General features: G+C 38.2%; 2 protein-coding genes and 1 long non-coding RNA gene across 3 annotated transcripts; 2 read left to right on the top strand and 1 right to left on the bottom strand.

Annotated features, from left to right (window-relative positions):
* The first annotated feature begins 1 nt into the window (after position 1).
* Positions 2 to 2,805, top strand: LOC131771083 (uncharacterized). Its single transcript, XM_059086838.2, has 4 exons — positions 2 to 631; positions 1,200 to 1,279; positions 1,549 to 1,607; positions 1,882 to 2,805. Exons 1-3 carry the CDS (start codon positions 322 to 324, stop codon positions 1,576 to 1,578), a joined length of 420 nt encoding a protein of 139 aa, XP_058942821.2. The 5' UTR covers positions 2 to 321; the 3' UTR covers positions 1,579 to 1,607; positions 1,882 to 2,805.
* LOC131771084 (uncharacterized) lies at positions 1,294 to 5,560 on the bottom strand. Its single transcript, XR_009339158.2, has 3 exons — positions 5,331 to 5,560; positions 3,765 to 3,843; positions 1,294 to 1,578 (listed from the first exon to the last, which is right to left on the bottom strand). It is a non-coding gene; the product is annotated as an uncharacterized lncRNA (long non-coding RNA).
* Positions 4,549 to 14,083, top strand: LOC131771082 (ATP-dependent RNA helicase DHX58-like). Its single transcript, XM_059086837.2, has 14 exons — positions 4,549 to 5,112; positions 6,454 to 6,528; positions 6,955 to 7,103; positions 7,531 to 7,780; positions 8,189 to 8,248; positions 8,521 to 8,586; positions 8,732 to 8,917; positions 9,489 to 9,868; positions 10,348 to 10,566; positions 10,645 to 11,308; positions 11,582 to 11,762; positions 12,374 to 12,518; positions 12,892 to 13,092; positions 13,526 to 14,083. The coding sequence occupies exons 1-14, from the start codon at positions 4,818 to 4,820 to the stop codon at positions 13,832 to 13,834; spliced, it is 3,180 nt and encodes a 1,059-aa protein (XP_058942820.2). The 5' UTR covers positions 4,549 to 4,817; the 3' UTR covers positions 13,835 to 14,083.
* The last annotated feature ends 1,109 nt before the right edge of the window (positions 14,084 to 15,192 follow it).

Genomic DNA, 15,192 nt, shown 5'->3' with positions numbered 1-15,192 from the left:
AGATGAAGTTAGAGCGTGTTGTGGCATATTCTGGAAACGTATTTTTTTAGAGTTCTGTGGTATATATAGCAATGATATGTACGAGCACGTTTATTCTATGTACTATCATGCCTATAAGTGAGTTGTCAAAAATAACTGGTGACCGCCACGAACGACTGAAAACGAAACTTTTGAATACGTCAGACTTAGGCTGGGCCGTCATAATCTTCCCGTGGGTAAAATACCGAGAGAAAAACACCGTGATTTCATCGAGAATTCGCCGGAAAATATATTTAAGTCTGCCTCCGCAGACTTCAGCCGCTTTTCCCTCAATTCAAGCGAATGAAAAGCCATCTTTTATCATCTTTGGAAATGGATAGAGAGGAAAGAGACCTTATCAGCGAAAATATCACCCAACTTGTAGAGGATGTTATTCCAGTAGATATGTTGCCTTACCTACCTTGCCTGACAAAGAGTGATAAGGAGAAGATAAAGTGTGAAGAGACAAATCATGGTTCCATGAGAGCTGCACAAGAACTGATAGATAGACTGGTTCGAAGACGAAATTCCTTTCGCCAGTTTATCGAGGCTCTTTGTGAGACTGGATGCCGACATTTAGCGGAACAGCTATGTCCATTACAATTTCACGAAGGTAAGTTAAAATCAGAAATTTTTACATCTACATCACGAGTGCATAAAAATATGACGAGATTAATTAATGGCGAAATATGATTTACAAAGCAAAACTTATCCAGGATCCTACTTAAGTATATGTAGTTTTCAACTCGAAACAATCATTTAAGCCGCCTGAGTCGCGGCAATAAATCGACTCAAAATCCACATTGCTTAGAAAGAAATGCATGACCGAAGCAATGTAAGGATTTTTTATTGAAAAAAAATCTAGCAGTTTCTGGTTCCTACATGCCGTCGTTTTTCGTAACAATTTCTGTTGCGCTGTACAAAGGTATAATTATATAGATGTACGCGTTCATGGCACCACCATTAGCGCAGTAAACCTAAACTGGCCGAAGTTATTACAACATGTGAGACATCCTTTTCATTTTAGACACCTTTTCACTGTTTTATCTCACACATCCCACTCTCCTAGTATCTAATGTTTCTAAACTTTTGTAATTGCGAATTGCTTTGTTTGGGATCTCATCTTCCCTTGCTGCGCAAAGCAGCAGTGTGAACTCACTTTCGTTTTCCCAATCACACAGGAAATGAACAAGAGAACGTCATAAGGGATGAACGAGATGACAGAACGCAAGGAATGATCGTAGCAGATTTCAGCACTCAAGTAAGATATCACTCATGTAAAACTACATTTTATTGCTCATTTCTCGCCATCCTCCTTACTCCTCGTAATGATATATATTTATGCGAACCAGTGTTAAGACTGCTCTTGGGTAGCACTTTGGTTCGAAGAAAGGTCAAACCAAGAATTTGACTTTTGGCTCGATTCTGGAAAGTTTTTCTTGGGAGAGGGAAGGGGGGGAATAAGCGTGGATGATGATAAAATAAAATGATGATAAAATACTGACGTTCTTCTCATCTTCATGCCAACAGATTGCACTTGATGACGTCAATCAAGCTTGACTGTGCAAAAAGGAAAAAACAATTCAACCGTAAGTTGTGTGCACAAAGGTCCACATAATAACATTTCTCTAGAAATTCCTAGGCTACCGTCATATTCTCGTCAAGGTTTATTAATCTGTTAGCCAAGGCTTGTTTTAAAACTGAACTTCCGTTTTCGGTTTCATGCATAACCTTATTGTCTGATTTTCGTTATATATCTGCCATCTGGGCATAAAAAAAAACTTATTTCAAGCCCTTTCTAATGATATGGAAATATTTAGAGTAAAATATTGTAACAGTTGTATATATCATATTCATTTTCAGTAGCCGCAGTAGTGCTCTTCGGTGGGCTAGTGCTTTGCAAACAAAGTTCTGGGAAAATGTTTGGTCATGAAACTCTGTGTGGAACGCAGTGTTGATGCGCTCTATACCCATGTGCTTGCTTTTACGTGTTTAGTTGCAATTGTCAATTGGAATAAAGATATTTCGGATCAGCCATATGAGGAAACCGATCCATTCCAAGCACACCATTAGGACTGCACAACTAGTTCCAGTAACGTAAGAGTACGTGCCTTCGAACTTGTTACATGTCAACGACAAGAAGAAGATCTTGATATCATTGCTGTTAGTAACTTTTGATGCTTTTGTTGTTGTTTTCGAATCATCAAAGTCAATTGCCTGATTAATTATGTGACATTTATTAAAAAATTTGTTTCTGAGTGACTCTGCTGCAACAGCAGCAATGGAAACTCTCATAAGAAAACTTTTGGTATTAACACAGTTTGGCAAATGTCTAAGTTAATTCTGATGGCATTTGCTAAACTCCTATTGACTATTCCTAGGTAAAGTATTTTGAAATTCCACAGAAAGTTTCCGTACAGATTATGTATGGTTTTTGAAATAAAAGAACTCATGACGTCTTCATCTACAATACAACTGGTTTGAGCAGTTTTTAAGTCGAATGATAATTGTTCGTTAATAAAGAAGCTGTACATATAATAACGTCAATAAATTAGCACCTTTATTGACACTGTGTCTTAGTGTTCCATCATGTTATTTCAATATTAAAATTGCTACGAAATATCTGAACAGTCCCAGTTTGAACCGTGTGTAGACCAGACGAACTCATTTACGAGTGGATTGCAGTATGGACGAGTCTTAGCAGCTGAACTTAGTCTCATTAGAAATCTGAGCATATTCACAGATCCTACAAGAGGAACATGCGCGGCCCCTGTAATTTATCAAATGTTATCCGATGATATATGTCTTGCTGGCCGGCGGCATATTATTTGTCGTTTTTTTGTTCTCAAACGCTCGTAGTCCTTCACGAAACTGCAACGCTAACCGAAAAGGGTCTGAGCTATTTTCTCAATACTTTTTTATGACTGGAAGCCATAAAGAAGGTCATAACGTAAAAGTCACACTTCATTATATATTATGGCACAGCCAGAGGGTTATTGGTTTCGTGTGATGATTCCCGATAGTTCTCGATTTCATAAACTATTTTATGAGAATTTTAAATAAAGAGACATCGAAACTGAAATACAAGATTTCTTGTTTACTTTTTATGACCACCCTTTTTTAATTTGAACTGAGAATGATAAACGATTCTCTAATTTACACTGAAAAAACTTGTAATAGGATCGTCTTTTCAATGTCACAAAATCTCATATGCTTCAACTATTTGTGGTTCCAAATATCATGCTTGAAAAACCATGATTAGTTTTGGTTGGATGGCCAATTAGCATTTAGAAAATCGCTCACCGTGAACTTACCCGCATTAGACATATAGAAGTAAATAACAAATATTCGACAAAGCCATTTCGAAAATAAATCGGAAGTAGCGTCAGAATTATAATTTTGCTTAATTGGCCACTACTCTGAAGATGGTGATATGTAGAATTAGGTCAGAGGTTCTTGGCTACATCATGTGTAGCTAAGCCCGATATGTTGACAGAACTTCTGACTACGAGACTGTAGACTGCAAAAATTGATACTCTTGTCGACCTTTATCGGTAGGAGTAGGAATATTTGAAGAGGAATATTCGACTGCAAACAAGAGATGTGCTTCTACTAATTCGGTGGAAATATCGAAAGGTAATTGCGTTCTGATTAGTCTCGAGAATGTTGCAAAGAGAAGAAAGACTTAATATCAGACATAAACATAAACAACGATCACTCTGTGCATATCTATATTTATACTTTACCTCATAGAAAATATGACATGGTTGGTCCTACCCTTTTAAAGTGACAGCTACCTTAAATATCCACTTATACCGATTATTTCTGTGAAGGAATGGAAGAAATACAAGTCTTTAATGGTTTAGGAAAACTATCTACATATACATATGGAAACCGAAAGAGAAAATATTTTCAAAAGATCATGACATCGACCTAAAAATAGCTATTCTCGAAACCTATTTCCCATCTTAATTCCAGAGCAAGAGAAATATCGAAATACATCGAAAGGAGAAACAAAACTTTAATTTCTCTTCTCCTTTATTTTCTGGTATCAGTTTTGAAGAGAAAAATCCCAAAGTCAAATTTGTTCCTATTTGTACGAGTTGAGTAAATATTTTCCCACATGATGGGGTCAGGAATTTGCATATCGACGATGGGAAAAAGCCCGGTTATTAAAACTCTCGAAAATGATCATGTAATGTATTACTCAAAAAATAATTCCTACGAAAAATAGAGTTATGTCCTTAAACTTTCACTATAAGTTTCACAAGTATGGCAGTTTTTTCGACATCGTTTCAATAGTATTTCGAGATGTAAAAACATTCGAACAAAACAGATCGAAATCGAAACCAAAACAGCTCGTATCGCGGTTTCCATAGACTGAAATTTTATATTAATTAAATTCAAACTGGGAAAGTACCTTTTCCGGACGTTTCAAACTAAGTATATTCAGTGGCTACAACGGTAGATGCATTGGAAGAAAGAATCATGACATACCACATCCCTTGATTTTTTTAAGACCAAGGCTTTCGTAAATTAAGCAGAGGCAACTTTTGATAGGCTTTCTCCGCTCCGAAAGCCGTTTATTCATGCCCGAAACAAAAAGGAAAAGCGAAATTTGAGCTTTGATTACATAGCATTTTCCGAGAATTTTGCGCGTGACTTCCGGGAATTTCCTGTTTTCTGCGGGTTCATGAATTTATTATGCAGCGATGATATAAATACGATCGAACAGGGAGCCATTTGCTTAAGACGGAGATTCGCACTTCATTTTACAGTTTTTCCACGGAGAAAAAACAATGAGACCACCATACACGAAGTCTGACGAGAAAAAGATCTTGGATACACGGCTGAAAGACTTTATGGGAGAAGTCAATCCAGTTGATTTGCTTCCATATTTGCCTTGTTTAGAGCAGATGGATAAAGAGGCCATTGAGGCTAAACAGAACAATATGGGACCAACAACGGCGAATCAAATTCTTGTAGATCGGCTCAAAAGACGAAACAAAGGTTTTGTGCAGTTTGTAAGAGCCCTGAGGACATCTGGAAACGAACACACTGCCTTGTTAGTTGATCCTTACTACATTTATCCAAGTAAGCCAGTTCTTTGTTTAGTATTACTTTGATGTTATTCGAATTCGCAATTGTACGACTACATTTTGTTCTCCTGGAGACTTTTTTGGCTTTAAACTCATTTTGCAAAGTAGAATTATAAGCTTTCAAATCCAAAGTTCCTGTGAGTTTGGATGACTCTGCCGTTAAAACGGAATGAAACTGTCAATTATTTCTCAGACTGTGACAGATTATCTCACCATTTCATCGCATCACAATTGCCTTTGTTTAGCCCTTTCATGTCTTTGGAAGTCCGTGATTCCTCCTTAAGTCTGATTTATGAAACTCAATACCAATGTGCCTCTATATGTTTACATCGCCATGTCCGCCATTATAAGGGCTAAAACAATCTGCTAATTAAGCGTTCTGACACCATTGTTCGTTCAGCTGCAAAAGATGAATGGACTCTGGACTGGACTCTGGACTTGACCCCGAACTGGACTCTCTTGACTCTGCACTGGATTCTGAGTTCCTCTCTGGCCTGGACCCTAGCCTTTTTTATTTAAATTGCTACAAATAGATGCATTAATATTATAATTTTAAAAATAAGTCTAATCCAAAGTCCAGTCTAGAGTTTATTCCAGCTGGCCAGGCTCGTGTTTAGTAGTTTGCAGATGTTAAAATTGGATTAATCGACCATCAAGCACTATTTATGTCATTTTCTCGTGGCTTTACGAAGTGAACAGCAAACGGATAAAATCCGAGTCCGATATAAAAATTTTTACCTTCATCCTCTTGTTTTTATTGTTTCCTGCTTCACTTCAGAGGGTTTTGATGCAATTATGTCATATTTTGTGGGGTCTTGAAGGAGGCTGATTCCACTTGGTTTGACGTGAATGAAAGTGATCCTCGCAGTAATGTGCACTACTTAGGCTGCACCGGTATCGCAAAGGTCATGGGTTCAAATCCCGTACAGGCCTGAATTTTTTCAGGCCTTATTTTCACTACTGCCTAAGTAATGCACATTACTGCGAGGATCACTTTCATTCGCGTCTTTATCCGCAGTTCAAATATATGACTTTCATGTATTCTTAACCGTTTATTTCATCACTTCACGGGTTTATTTAGAACCAACATCATAACCAGCTCCCAGTTGGCTTGTTAGCTCAGTTGGTAGAGCACTGCACCGGTATCGCAGAGGTCATGTGTTCAAATCCCGTACAGGCCTGAATTTTTTCAGACCTTATTTTCACTACTGCCTAAGTAGTGCACATTACTGCGAGGATCACTTTCATTCACGTCTTTATCTGCAGTTCAAATATATGACTTTCATGTATTCTTAACCGTTTAATATGAAATTGATTGATTATCATCTGAACGCAGTTGACGCAGGGGACGATGAAATCGCTGTGCCGAATGGCTCGGAGATCGGTTATAAAAGGATTGGAACAGCAATTGGTAAGCTATTTCAGTATGTAATAATTTTTGCATTAATTGATAAAAGGAGACAGGGATGTGACCATTTGTAAATAGGGCAGGGCGAGAATAATTATTTGAGGAAGGTGGCATAAGTCAACGTGGAACTCCACCCCCACCCCTTCCCACCCTAGAAGGCCCTTGCAGTGCAATGTTATGTCACTAACCTAGACAAACTAATTGCACACAGCATATTATAATTTATTTATTTCAAAATAGGAAATAAATCATTTTTTCCATAATACTTTGTTACGGAAATACGGACCGGGGATTCTTTTTCTCGACAAAAGACGCTTTTGTATAAGTTGGTCTTTGCAATTACATCGTTGTGTCATACTGACTTAGGGCTGAATAAAAACTTGCTTTTTTCGGTCCTTAAATGCTCGTCTTGTCGGGTCTTTTTCCCAGATGTTATTATTAAAGGTAACCTATCAGCAGAGACAAGTGGGGATGAGGAAGAGCCTGAAAGCTGTTATGCAGAGGAAAAGTATTTGGCTGAACTTTATGAACAACATTCATCCAAAGAAAGCAAACAAATGCGCAAGGAACTCCAGAAGGTATGTTAAAAAAATTTAATTGTAAGTCCATGGAAGCGCAGATCTAACACTAGAAATTGTGTACAATGAAACCTGTTTTAAGTGAAAGGCGCAACACCTTATGTCTCAGATATTTTTTTTTCTGAAGTTTGCAATTAAATCAAACCTCTGAGAAAAATTCACACTTATTGTGTCGAATTTTTAACTTAGCTTCCTAACTTGAGGAAACATCATATCCATCAGTCAAAACGAAATTGTGGAATCTCACTGACTGACGCGAGTGAACAAATAAATCAGCACTTCAGTCTTTAAGCCTAAGTCTTACTTTCAACTTGTGGGTAAACATCATAATTATGTATCAGTTGGAGACCAAGATACGCTTTCTTCTCCAAACTTAATCTGATACCCTCAAGTATGCTCAATTTTAATGGCTGTGTATTTCTTTCAGTATCTTCCCCAAGGAGCTGTTTTTGTTCATACTGCTAAAGGTTCCATCATAACCACTATCCGCTTGTCAACAAAAGAAGCAGCCGTAAAGCTGTGGGATATGTATACTGAAGGAGAATTCCAAAAATCGTTACAACATGTCTTAGTGGACGACACTTTTAAGAAACATCAAAGGATCCCAGAGAAACCGCTGAAACTGAACCTCAGTATAAGCCAAGAGCGATTTGTACAAATTCAGGAAAAACTAGCAGGTAACTAATAAACGACACCATAGAACTTTTCATTATTCTTGCTGCTGAGTTTTTTTCATCTTATGAACATAGAATACTAACGGGACACTTCGACGTTTAATTAACTTCAGGAAAGGTGATCACGAGTTTCGCTGTGTTTAATACACCTAGTTGGGGAAATACTATTATGGTCGTTTTTATGGTTGTCACATAAGTACAAGGCCCCGGTCATCCCTCCAGTGTTAGGTTTCTGCTGTTAATTGCCATCTTCTCTCACAGGAATGGTGCGGTGCTCGCATGAGCTGTTCGTCCTTCAGAGGGACAGCACCCAAACGGTTAACGAAACCTGTAAAAAAGCTTTCGAGTTAGTTGTCTTAAAGTTCCGATTGAGTTGGTATATTAAAGCAACTTATGCTTGTTTTCTGGTAGAGATCGAAGAAGAGCAAGAGAGAGAGGAGAAAATGCGTAGCACCTTGTCAAGCAAGCAAGGTACACTTCAAATTCGTTACATGATGATCATTGCTTGATAAGTTCATTCAATCATGAAGACTTACGGTGTTAATGATAGTCAATTACATGCACGTTTGATTGAAACGACCATGCGGTAAATATGATGGAATAACTGTGATAAATCTTGTAGAAGGTACTATGAAAAATTATATAGATGCCAGATATTAATTTAAAAATGAAAAGTAGATAATTGCTATTGGATGCATATCACACGAAAACGTAAACATTTACCTATGTTTATTTATTTTTAGAGGACAGTGCTACTGATGATGATGGATCTATACCTGAGGTTGAAGAAGAAATCGACATTCCACCCGGTAAGATTGCATTCTTACTCTGAAATTCATCTGATTTAAAAACCGGAGTGTATTGCGCCTCGAAACTTAATCTTCAATTCAAGATTCAGATGCCAATTTGATCTTAGTTATGCTGTAATATGATCTATTTATCCATTTCTAAAAGTGTATCTGGGAAACAAGGCCAATCCCTTTAGCGTATGTGAGCTGGAGCTTAGAGAGTACCAGAAGGAATTGGCAGATCCAGCGCTGGAAGGCAAGAACACCATTATCTGTGCTCCAACCAACAGTGGAAAAACATACGTGGCTATAGAAATAGCTAAAAACCATCTTGAGTCATTCGAAGCAAAGGGTAAGTTGCCTTCTTATATCATATCTCATAATCGTTATGTCAGTCCATCACCCTGGTAGATAACACAGTTGATCATGAAAAGACTATAAAACAGTTTATTGTCTCTTTATAAGCGGATTCAATTTATAGAATTCTGAGGGCGTTTAAAGAGCTTTGCTTTATATTCTTTTCCCACACATTTAGAGACACACGAATTCACGCATAACGCATATGAGAAAAACGATTCCTTCACGAGAATATTCAAGGTTGAACTTTGTTCTCTTTGCAAGTGAAGTGTTACTCTAGCTGTATTGTCAACGATAGCTTTCGCATTACATATTGGGTGAAGTCATTCCGTTTCCCCCTTATGCCGATCCAATAATGAGTTATCTGCAGCAATCAGTAATTGGTCGGATTTCAACCAGATACCAACTCGAATTTTTTTAATTGGACAGTATCCCAGAAACTAACACTCTGGCCCACTGATTGAAGATCAGGCCATTAGGTTTTGTTCTTGAGCGAGACATCTACTCCTCTCCTTAGCATCACAACTCTAAGTCGCCTCATCATTTTTACTCTTTTTACTCCTTAGCACCTACAGACAGCAGCCTTAGCAAAAAACCAAAGGTTGTCTTCATTGTGAGCACTGTGAACCTTGTTTCTCAGCAAAAGGAGCGGTTTGAACTCTACCTGAGAGACAAGTATTCCGTGGTTGATATTTCTGGGGCAAACGCAACCGAGATCCCCCTTAAGTATCTTCTACAAAACCATGACATCATTGTTTTGACTGCCCAAATACTTGTCAACGCTCTTACTTGTAAATCTAAGGAGGAGCAAGTAAATTTGGAAGATATCAGTCTTTTGCTATTTGACGAGTGCCACCATGCACATAAGGAGCATTCCTACAACCGAATCATGGAAAGGTATCTTGCCTTGAAAAAGCAGCCTCGAAACCAAGGATCGCTGCCACAGGTAACTGACACTTCATACTGTTTTTCGTGGCGTTTCTGAAAGCATAGAGGCAAGTCTGCACTGAGACGAAGAGTCATTAGGCCCAAGTGAGCAACGAATTTTTCCTTCTCCTTTTTTCGATTTGAACAGAAAAAAAAAGAGAGAAAATTTAAGGTACTACCCACTTTTCAAAAATCGTATTCCAAATGATTTGATCGTAGGGAATGGATAGGGTTCATTCCATTTTATTATCATAAAACTAAACTGACAATACGTAATCTTTTAGCCAGTCGCACCAAAATCTAATGATGCAAGGACCCAATTTGAGCTAAAAAAAAAAAAACACAAGTTCACGACTAGATTGCGATTATCGTTAGGTTTACATCAAATCGGTGGCAACACGTACATGTGTTTTTGAGTCCTGATTACTTCCGAGTTCCAAAAGTCAATGATTTTTTTTTGACGCTGAGTAATCCAATCTCCTTTATTTTGATTTTTAGGTTGTTGGTTTTACTGCATCGCTTGGTACAGGAAAAGCTAAAAGTGTCGAGAAAGCAGAAGAACACATCCTTCTTGTTTCTGCCAACTTAGATGCAGAAGTTATTTCAACTGTGAAAAAAAATCAGTCCGAGCTCAAAAAGTTCGCAAACGTTCCTGAACGAAATGTATATCAACTTTCAACGACTGGAAATGATCCATTTGAAAAGATAATTTCACAGGTAATGAGTAGATGGGTTGTTATTTAGAAACAAGAATGTATGAGGAGAGCTCACCTCATCCTCCTTCATGTTTTTTAGGTTATGAAGAACATCGAAGCTAAAGTGAGAGGTAGAAGAGGAGAAGAATCAACTTCTGTTCCCCCGGATGACAGTAAGTCATGTCAGCAGTATCGCCAATGGGTGGAAGAGCTCTCCAAAAATGCTGTTGCAGATGCGGACCGTTACCTTATAACATTTGCAGAACATCTCCGCGAGTATCACATCGCCTTGACAATCAACAAAAGTACAACTATGAAAAATGCTAAGAAACGCCTTCAGAAGTATTTTGAATCCTTGGATAGGGAAAAATTCCTACCTATTGACAAAAGTTTGGAACGTCTGTTTCAGTGCGCAATGGAGATTTTGGATAAGAATGTAGCAGAGCACGGTGAGCCCGAGAATCCATTCTTAATGAAACTGAAAGAATTGCTCCTTCAACACTACAAAGGTGATCCTGGGATAACTGGGGAAAGCGACCAGGAACGACCAAGCGAAGAGGATGACAATTTTGCAGAACACACGCCAGACAATAAAACTTCTGATAAAAGCAGTGGTGAACATAAAGACTGGATAGGGCCTAAAGGTATTCTGTTCACAAGAACACGAGAATCAACGTCAGCCCTAGAGGACTGGATTAAAGAAGATGAACAACTGAGGGCTGTTCTAAGGCCAGAGGCTCTTGTAGGCAGTGGAGATGGCAACAGTAAGTTTAATCGCTGATAAATGTTTTAAAGTTCAAATTCTAACATGGTACCATTACATACTGCAAAAGGAAAAACAACCATAGCGGTTATTCTATAATAGTCTTTCCAACATCTTTAAGACATGCCTTTTTTTTCTCTGGAAATCTCCATGATTGGCGTTTTATTTTGCTTCTTTGCATGATGAGTATTTAAATGAAAGAAGGATGAATATCTTGTTGGAGCAAGGAAAAATATTTGTACATGACAAGATGTTTTCCTTTCCTAAATCTTAGTTGGAATGACACAGAATGAGCAAGAGCGAGTAATCAGTCGATTCCACACCGGAGAGAAGAACCTTCTTCTAGCCACTAGTGTGGCAGAGGAAGGTTTGGACATAAGAGATTGTAATTTTGTCATCCGTTATGATATGATGGGCAACGAGATCTCCAGTGTGCAGTCACGTGGCCGTGTCAGGTAAAATTCATTTATTTATTTCTTGCATTCGTGCGCTTATTACGTCTATGTAGATGCCGAAAGTTTTTACAGATCTGCGTTCACCCTGAAGTTAGCACACTAGACTAAGGATCAAGAAGCATTTGTTTGATTCTTGACCGATGTCACAGTATCTGTCCCACGACAAGACAAACTTACTCTCCACCAAGGGGTGTACAATTAATGGTACCATAACACTATCATTATCGTACCTGACATTGACTGGCACGCCGCTGAAGCGGTTTGTTTGTTTTTTGTTTTTTTTTTAAAGGATTTTACCGTGCTTTTAGTTCCCGTCGGTTCACAAGATTTATGCTGGTTTCGTCAGTTTCAGTTTCATATGCCTCTGGCGGTTTGTCTTCTTGGACATGAAATTAATTTTAGAGTTTTGTTTCTATTTGAAAGCAATACCTAGAAGAAACTGCTTTAAGTACATTTCATATTGTCTCAAAGAACTTTGGTCTAGCATGTTTATTTTCCATTAAATTGCATTCACAACTATAGTAACTTTACCTTCGTTCGTGAGTTCTCGAGGTCTCCTTCTATTTTATCAAAAGTTTTCTTTTTTCTTTATTTTTTTCCTCTTTTACTAGGGCAGACGAGGGTATGTATAGCGTGCTCGTGAGTGTGGATTCTGGAGCATTGAAAAGGGAAAACACAAACCGTTTTCGAGAAACCCTCATGGTTGAAGCCCTAAGCAAGGTTCAACACATTTCCGAAAAAGACTTTCAGAGGAAAGTAAGTACCAGAAAAACATCAGGTTTGTATTCTAATAAAGCAAACTCCATTCAGAAGATAATGAAATAGACGAAATAGGGTTCCCTTGGCTGGCTTTAGTGGGAGTAACAAATTGCAAAGGCTGCGAGAGTTTTTTCTTTAATTAATTTCAGCAAGAGTGAATGTCAGTTTCTTTGAGAAGAAGAGACAGAGTGGGGTTTCCCTTGAACAAAGAGCTTTCGGAAGTAAAATGTGTGTCCACTGAATGGAATTATTTAGGCTAGAAATAGTCGAGGTGGAGATTTCCATTGACAAGCCTCTCAGTTTTGAATCTAATTTTCTATTTGGCACCACTCTTAAATGATTTTTTCAATGTATTTTCGCATCTATGAAGGTAAAGGCTATACAGGATAAGAACTTTCGGGATCGCAAGCTGAAGAAGGGTGTAATGGCCTTGAAAAAGTCAAAGCCTGTACCCGATGATGTCAACTTCCATTGCCGGAAGTGCAATGAAGCGGTTTGTCAGGCACATGATATCCGACGCGTAAGAGAGACCTACTATGTGATCATCAACAGTGATGTACGGGAGTCCAAGGTAGACGCACTTTTTTTTCTTTCTTTGACCGCAGTAAAACATATGTAGTCGTTGTTTGCTTTGATTTTGTTTAGCTTCATTTCAAACAGTTTACATAAAAAAGTTACAAGCTTCACGGTTTTGGTGACATGATTACATAAACTGCACATGATCTATTAATGCTTGGACGCTAACAAGACTAAGAGGGGAAGAAAGAAAGTAGCATCGTCACAGATTTAGAGAGCGGTACTTCTCATTTTAGCAGTGTCGTGGTCAGTATTTGTAGCCATTCAGTCTAGTGCTAACTTCCTAAGTTGCCTTGAATAATGAAGTTGTGCAGCTCCCCTCTTTTATTCTTACTCTCGAAGTTACTGTGGGAAAAGCAGAATTGCAAAAACTTCCTAAAATTTAATGAGCTTCCTTGATAACGAATCTCTCGCTTTTATATTTGCAGGTGGTCATGAAGATCTGTCCTACTCCCAAGAAAATTGATGATGTCGAATTTAACAAGAAAATCTATTGCAAAAAGTGTGGTCAAGATTGGGGTGTGACCGTTCGTATCAATGATGTGGAGTGGTTGTGCATCAAGATTAGTAGCTTCGTTGTTCAGTTCCCGGGGCCCAATCCTCAGCGAATTATGAAAAAGAAGTGGAAAGATCTCCCTTTTGGCATTGAAGAGGCAACATTTGAAGAGCTCTGGCAACAAGCTGAACATGAGGATGATGATTTCTTCGAAGATGATCTCAGCGATTTGCTTGATTGACTTGGTCGCATATGGCAGTGCAATGCTTCTTGTTAATATTGAGATGTCATTTAGTTATCACAAACTTTGAATTTGTTGATTGCCTGGTTGATGCGATACGTTATGTTAGAATAAGAAAGGAAAGCCCTGGATGTTAGTAATCTAATTTTGTCGTGGAAATACGAGGTGTGACCAGCACTCTTGTTTAACTTTTAAAGTAATTATCGCCTAAGGGGTTAGTCGTACGATCAATAAAAATTGTTATTGACATTGGTCCCAGTCAGTTTCATCAGTTCAACTAGGGAAAGTTCATTTCACACCCAAAATAAAAGCGAGGAGTTGATTTGGAGTCAATACACTATCGTTTAGGATCTTAAAGTGAGAGAGTTTCTATTTCTATCCATTGTGTCACTTTTTATTGGCAATTACTGATGGTTCCTGCCAGATAATTAGTTCACTGATGGAGACAAGATGATACAACATTTGATATAACCATCTACCCAGTATAGTGCTGAGACCGATGGAGTTGAACCTCTCTTGCTTACAAGCTTGGTCTCGGGGACTCAGGCCTCAAAAAATATTTTGATGCTATAAATAGTTGGAAAGATGTCGCCCAACTTCCGATCTGAAAGAGAAAAATAGCGAAATCGGATCGTGCATACCGAAGTGATTTATTTCCGTCTTCGCTAGTTCTTAGTATAGTGAATAAGGAGTTTTGGCACACGGTATGGTAACTTAAGATGGTTTTTAGGGCCTACTGAGTCACTTCTAAATTTTTTATCATTGTAATCTATAGCTGATGGGTCAATATTGAAACTGCTAAGAAATATCTTAACAGGCCTTGTTTGAACCGTGCAGACCAGACGAACTCATTCGCGAGTGATTTGCAAAAAGGACGCATCCTAGCCGCTGAACATAGTCCCATTAGGAATCTGAACAAATTCACAGGTGTTACAAGAGGAACTTCCGCTGCTGTTGTAATCAATCAACTATTATCGATATATGCCTTGCTAGTCGGCAGCATATTATTTGTCGTGTTTTCGTTCTCAAACGCTCACAGTCCTTCACGAAACTATAACGCTAACCGGAAAGGGTCTGAGCTATTTCTCAATAGTATTTTACGACTGAAAGTCATAATGAAGGTCATAACGCAAAAGGCACACTTCATTATTTATTATGGCATAGCCGGAGGTTTATTGGTTTCGTGTGATGATTTTCGATAGTTCTCGATTTCAAAAACTTTTTTATGAGAATTTCTTTCAGTTTCACATGTCATGAGTCGACTAATATGTTTTAAACGAAAATACATCGAGACCGAAATAAAAGATTTCTTGTGTACTTTTTACGACAACCCCTTGTTCTTTGAACTAAGAAAGATA

This window comes from Pocillopora verrucosa, chromosome 4, assembly GCF_036669915.1.
Source record: "Pocillopora verrucosa isolate sample1 chromosome 4, ASM3666991v2, whole genome shotgun sequence".
Classification (NCBI taxonomy): Eukaryota; Metazoa; Cnidaria; class Anthozoa; order Scleractinia; family Pocilloporidae; genus Pocillopora; species Pocillopora verrucosa.
Note: the sequence above shows the minus strand (reverse complement) of the source record. Positions and strands in the feature narration are given on the sequence as shown.

Bases quoted from the DNA above. Each gene is read 5' to 3' on its own strand.
- LOC131771083 (XM_059086838.2), top strand. From the start codon at position 322: ATGAAAAGCCATCTTTTATCATCTTTGGAAATGGATAGAGAGGAAAGA. The intron at 632-1,199 runs GTAAGTTAAAAT...CCAATCACACAG, and splicing joins TCCATTACAATTTCACGAAG to GAAATGAACAAGAGAACGTC. The intron at 1,280-1,548 runs GTAAGATATCAC...TCATGCCAACAG, and splicing joins TAGCAGATTTCAGCACTCAA to ATTGCACTTGATGACGTCAA.
- LOC131771082 (XM_059086837.2), top strand. From the start codon at position 4,818: ATGAGACCACCATACACGAAGTCTGACGAGAAAAAGATCTTGGATACA. The intron at 7,781-8,188 runs GTAACTAATAAA...GTTTTCTGGTAG, and splicing joins AATTCAGGAAAAACTAGCAG to AGATCGAAGAAGAGCAAGAG. The intron at 8,249-8,520 runs GTACACTTCAAA...ATTTATTTTTAG, and splicing joins CACCTTGTCAAGCAAGCAAG to AGGACAGTGCTACTGATGAT.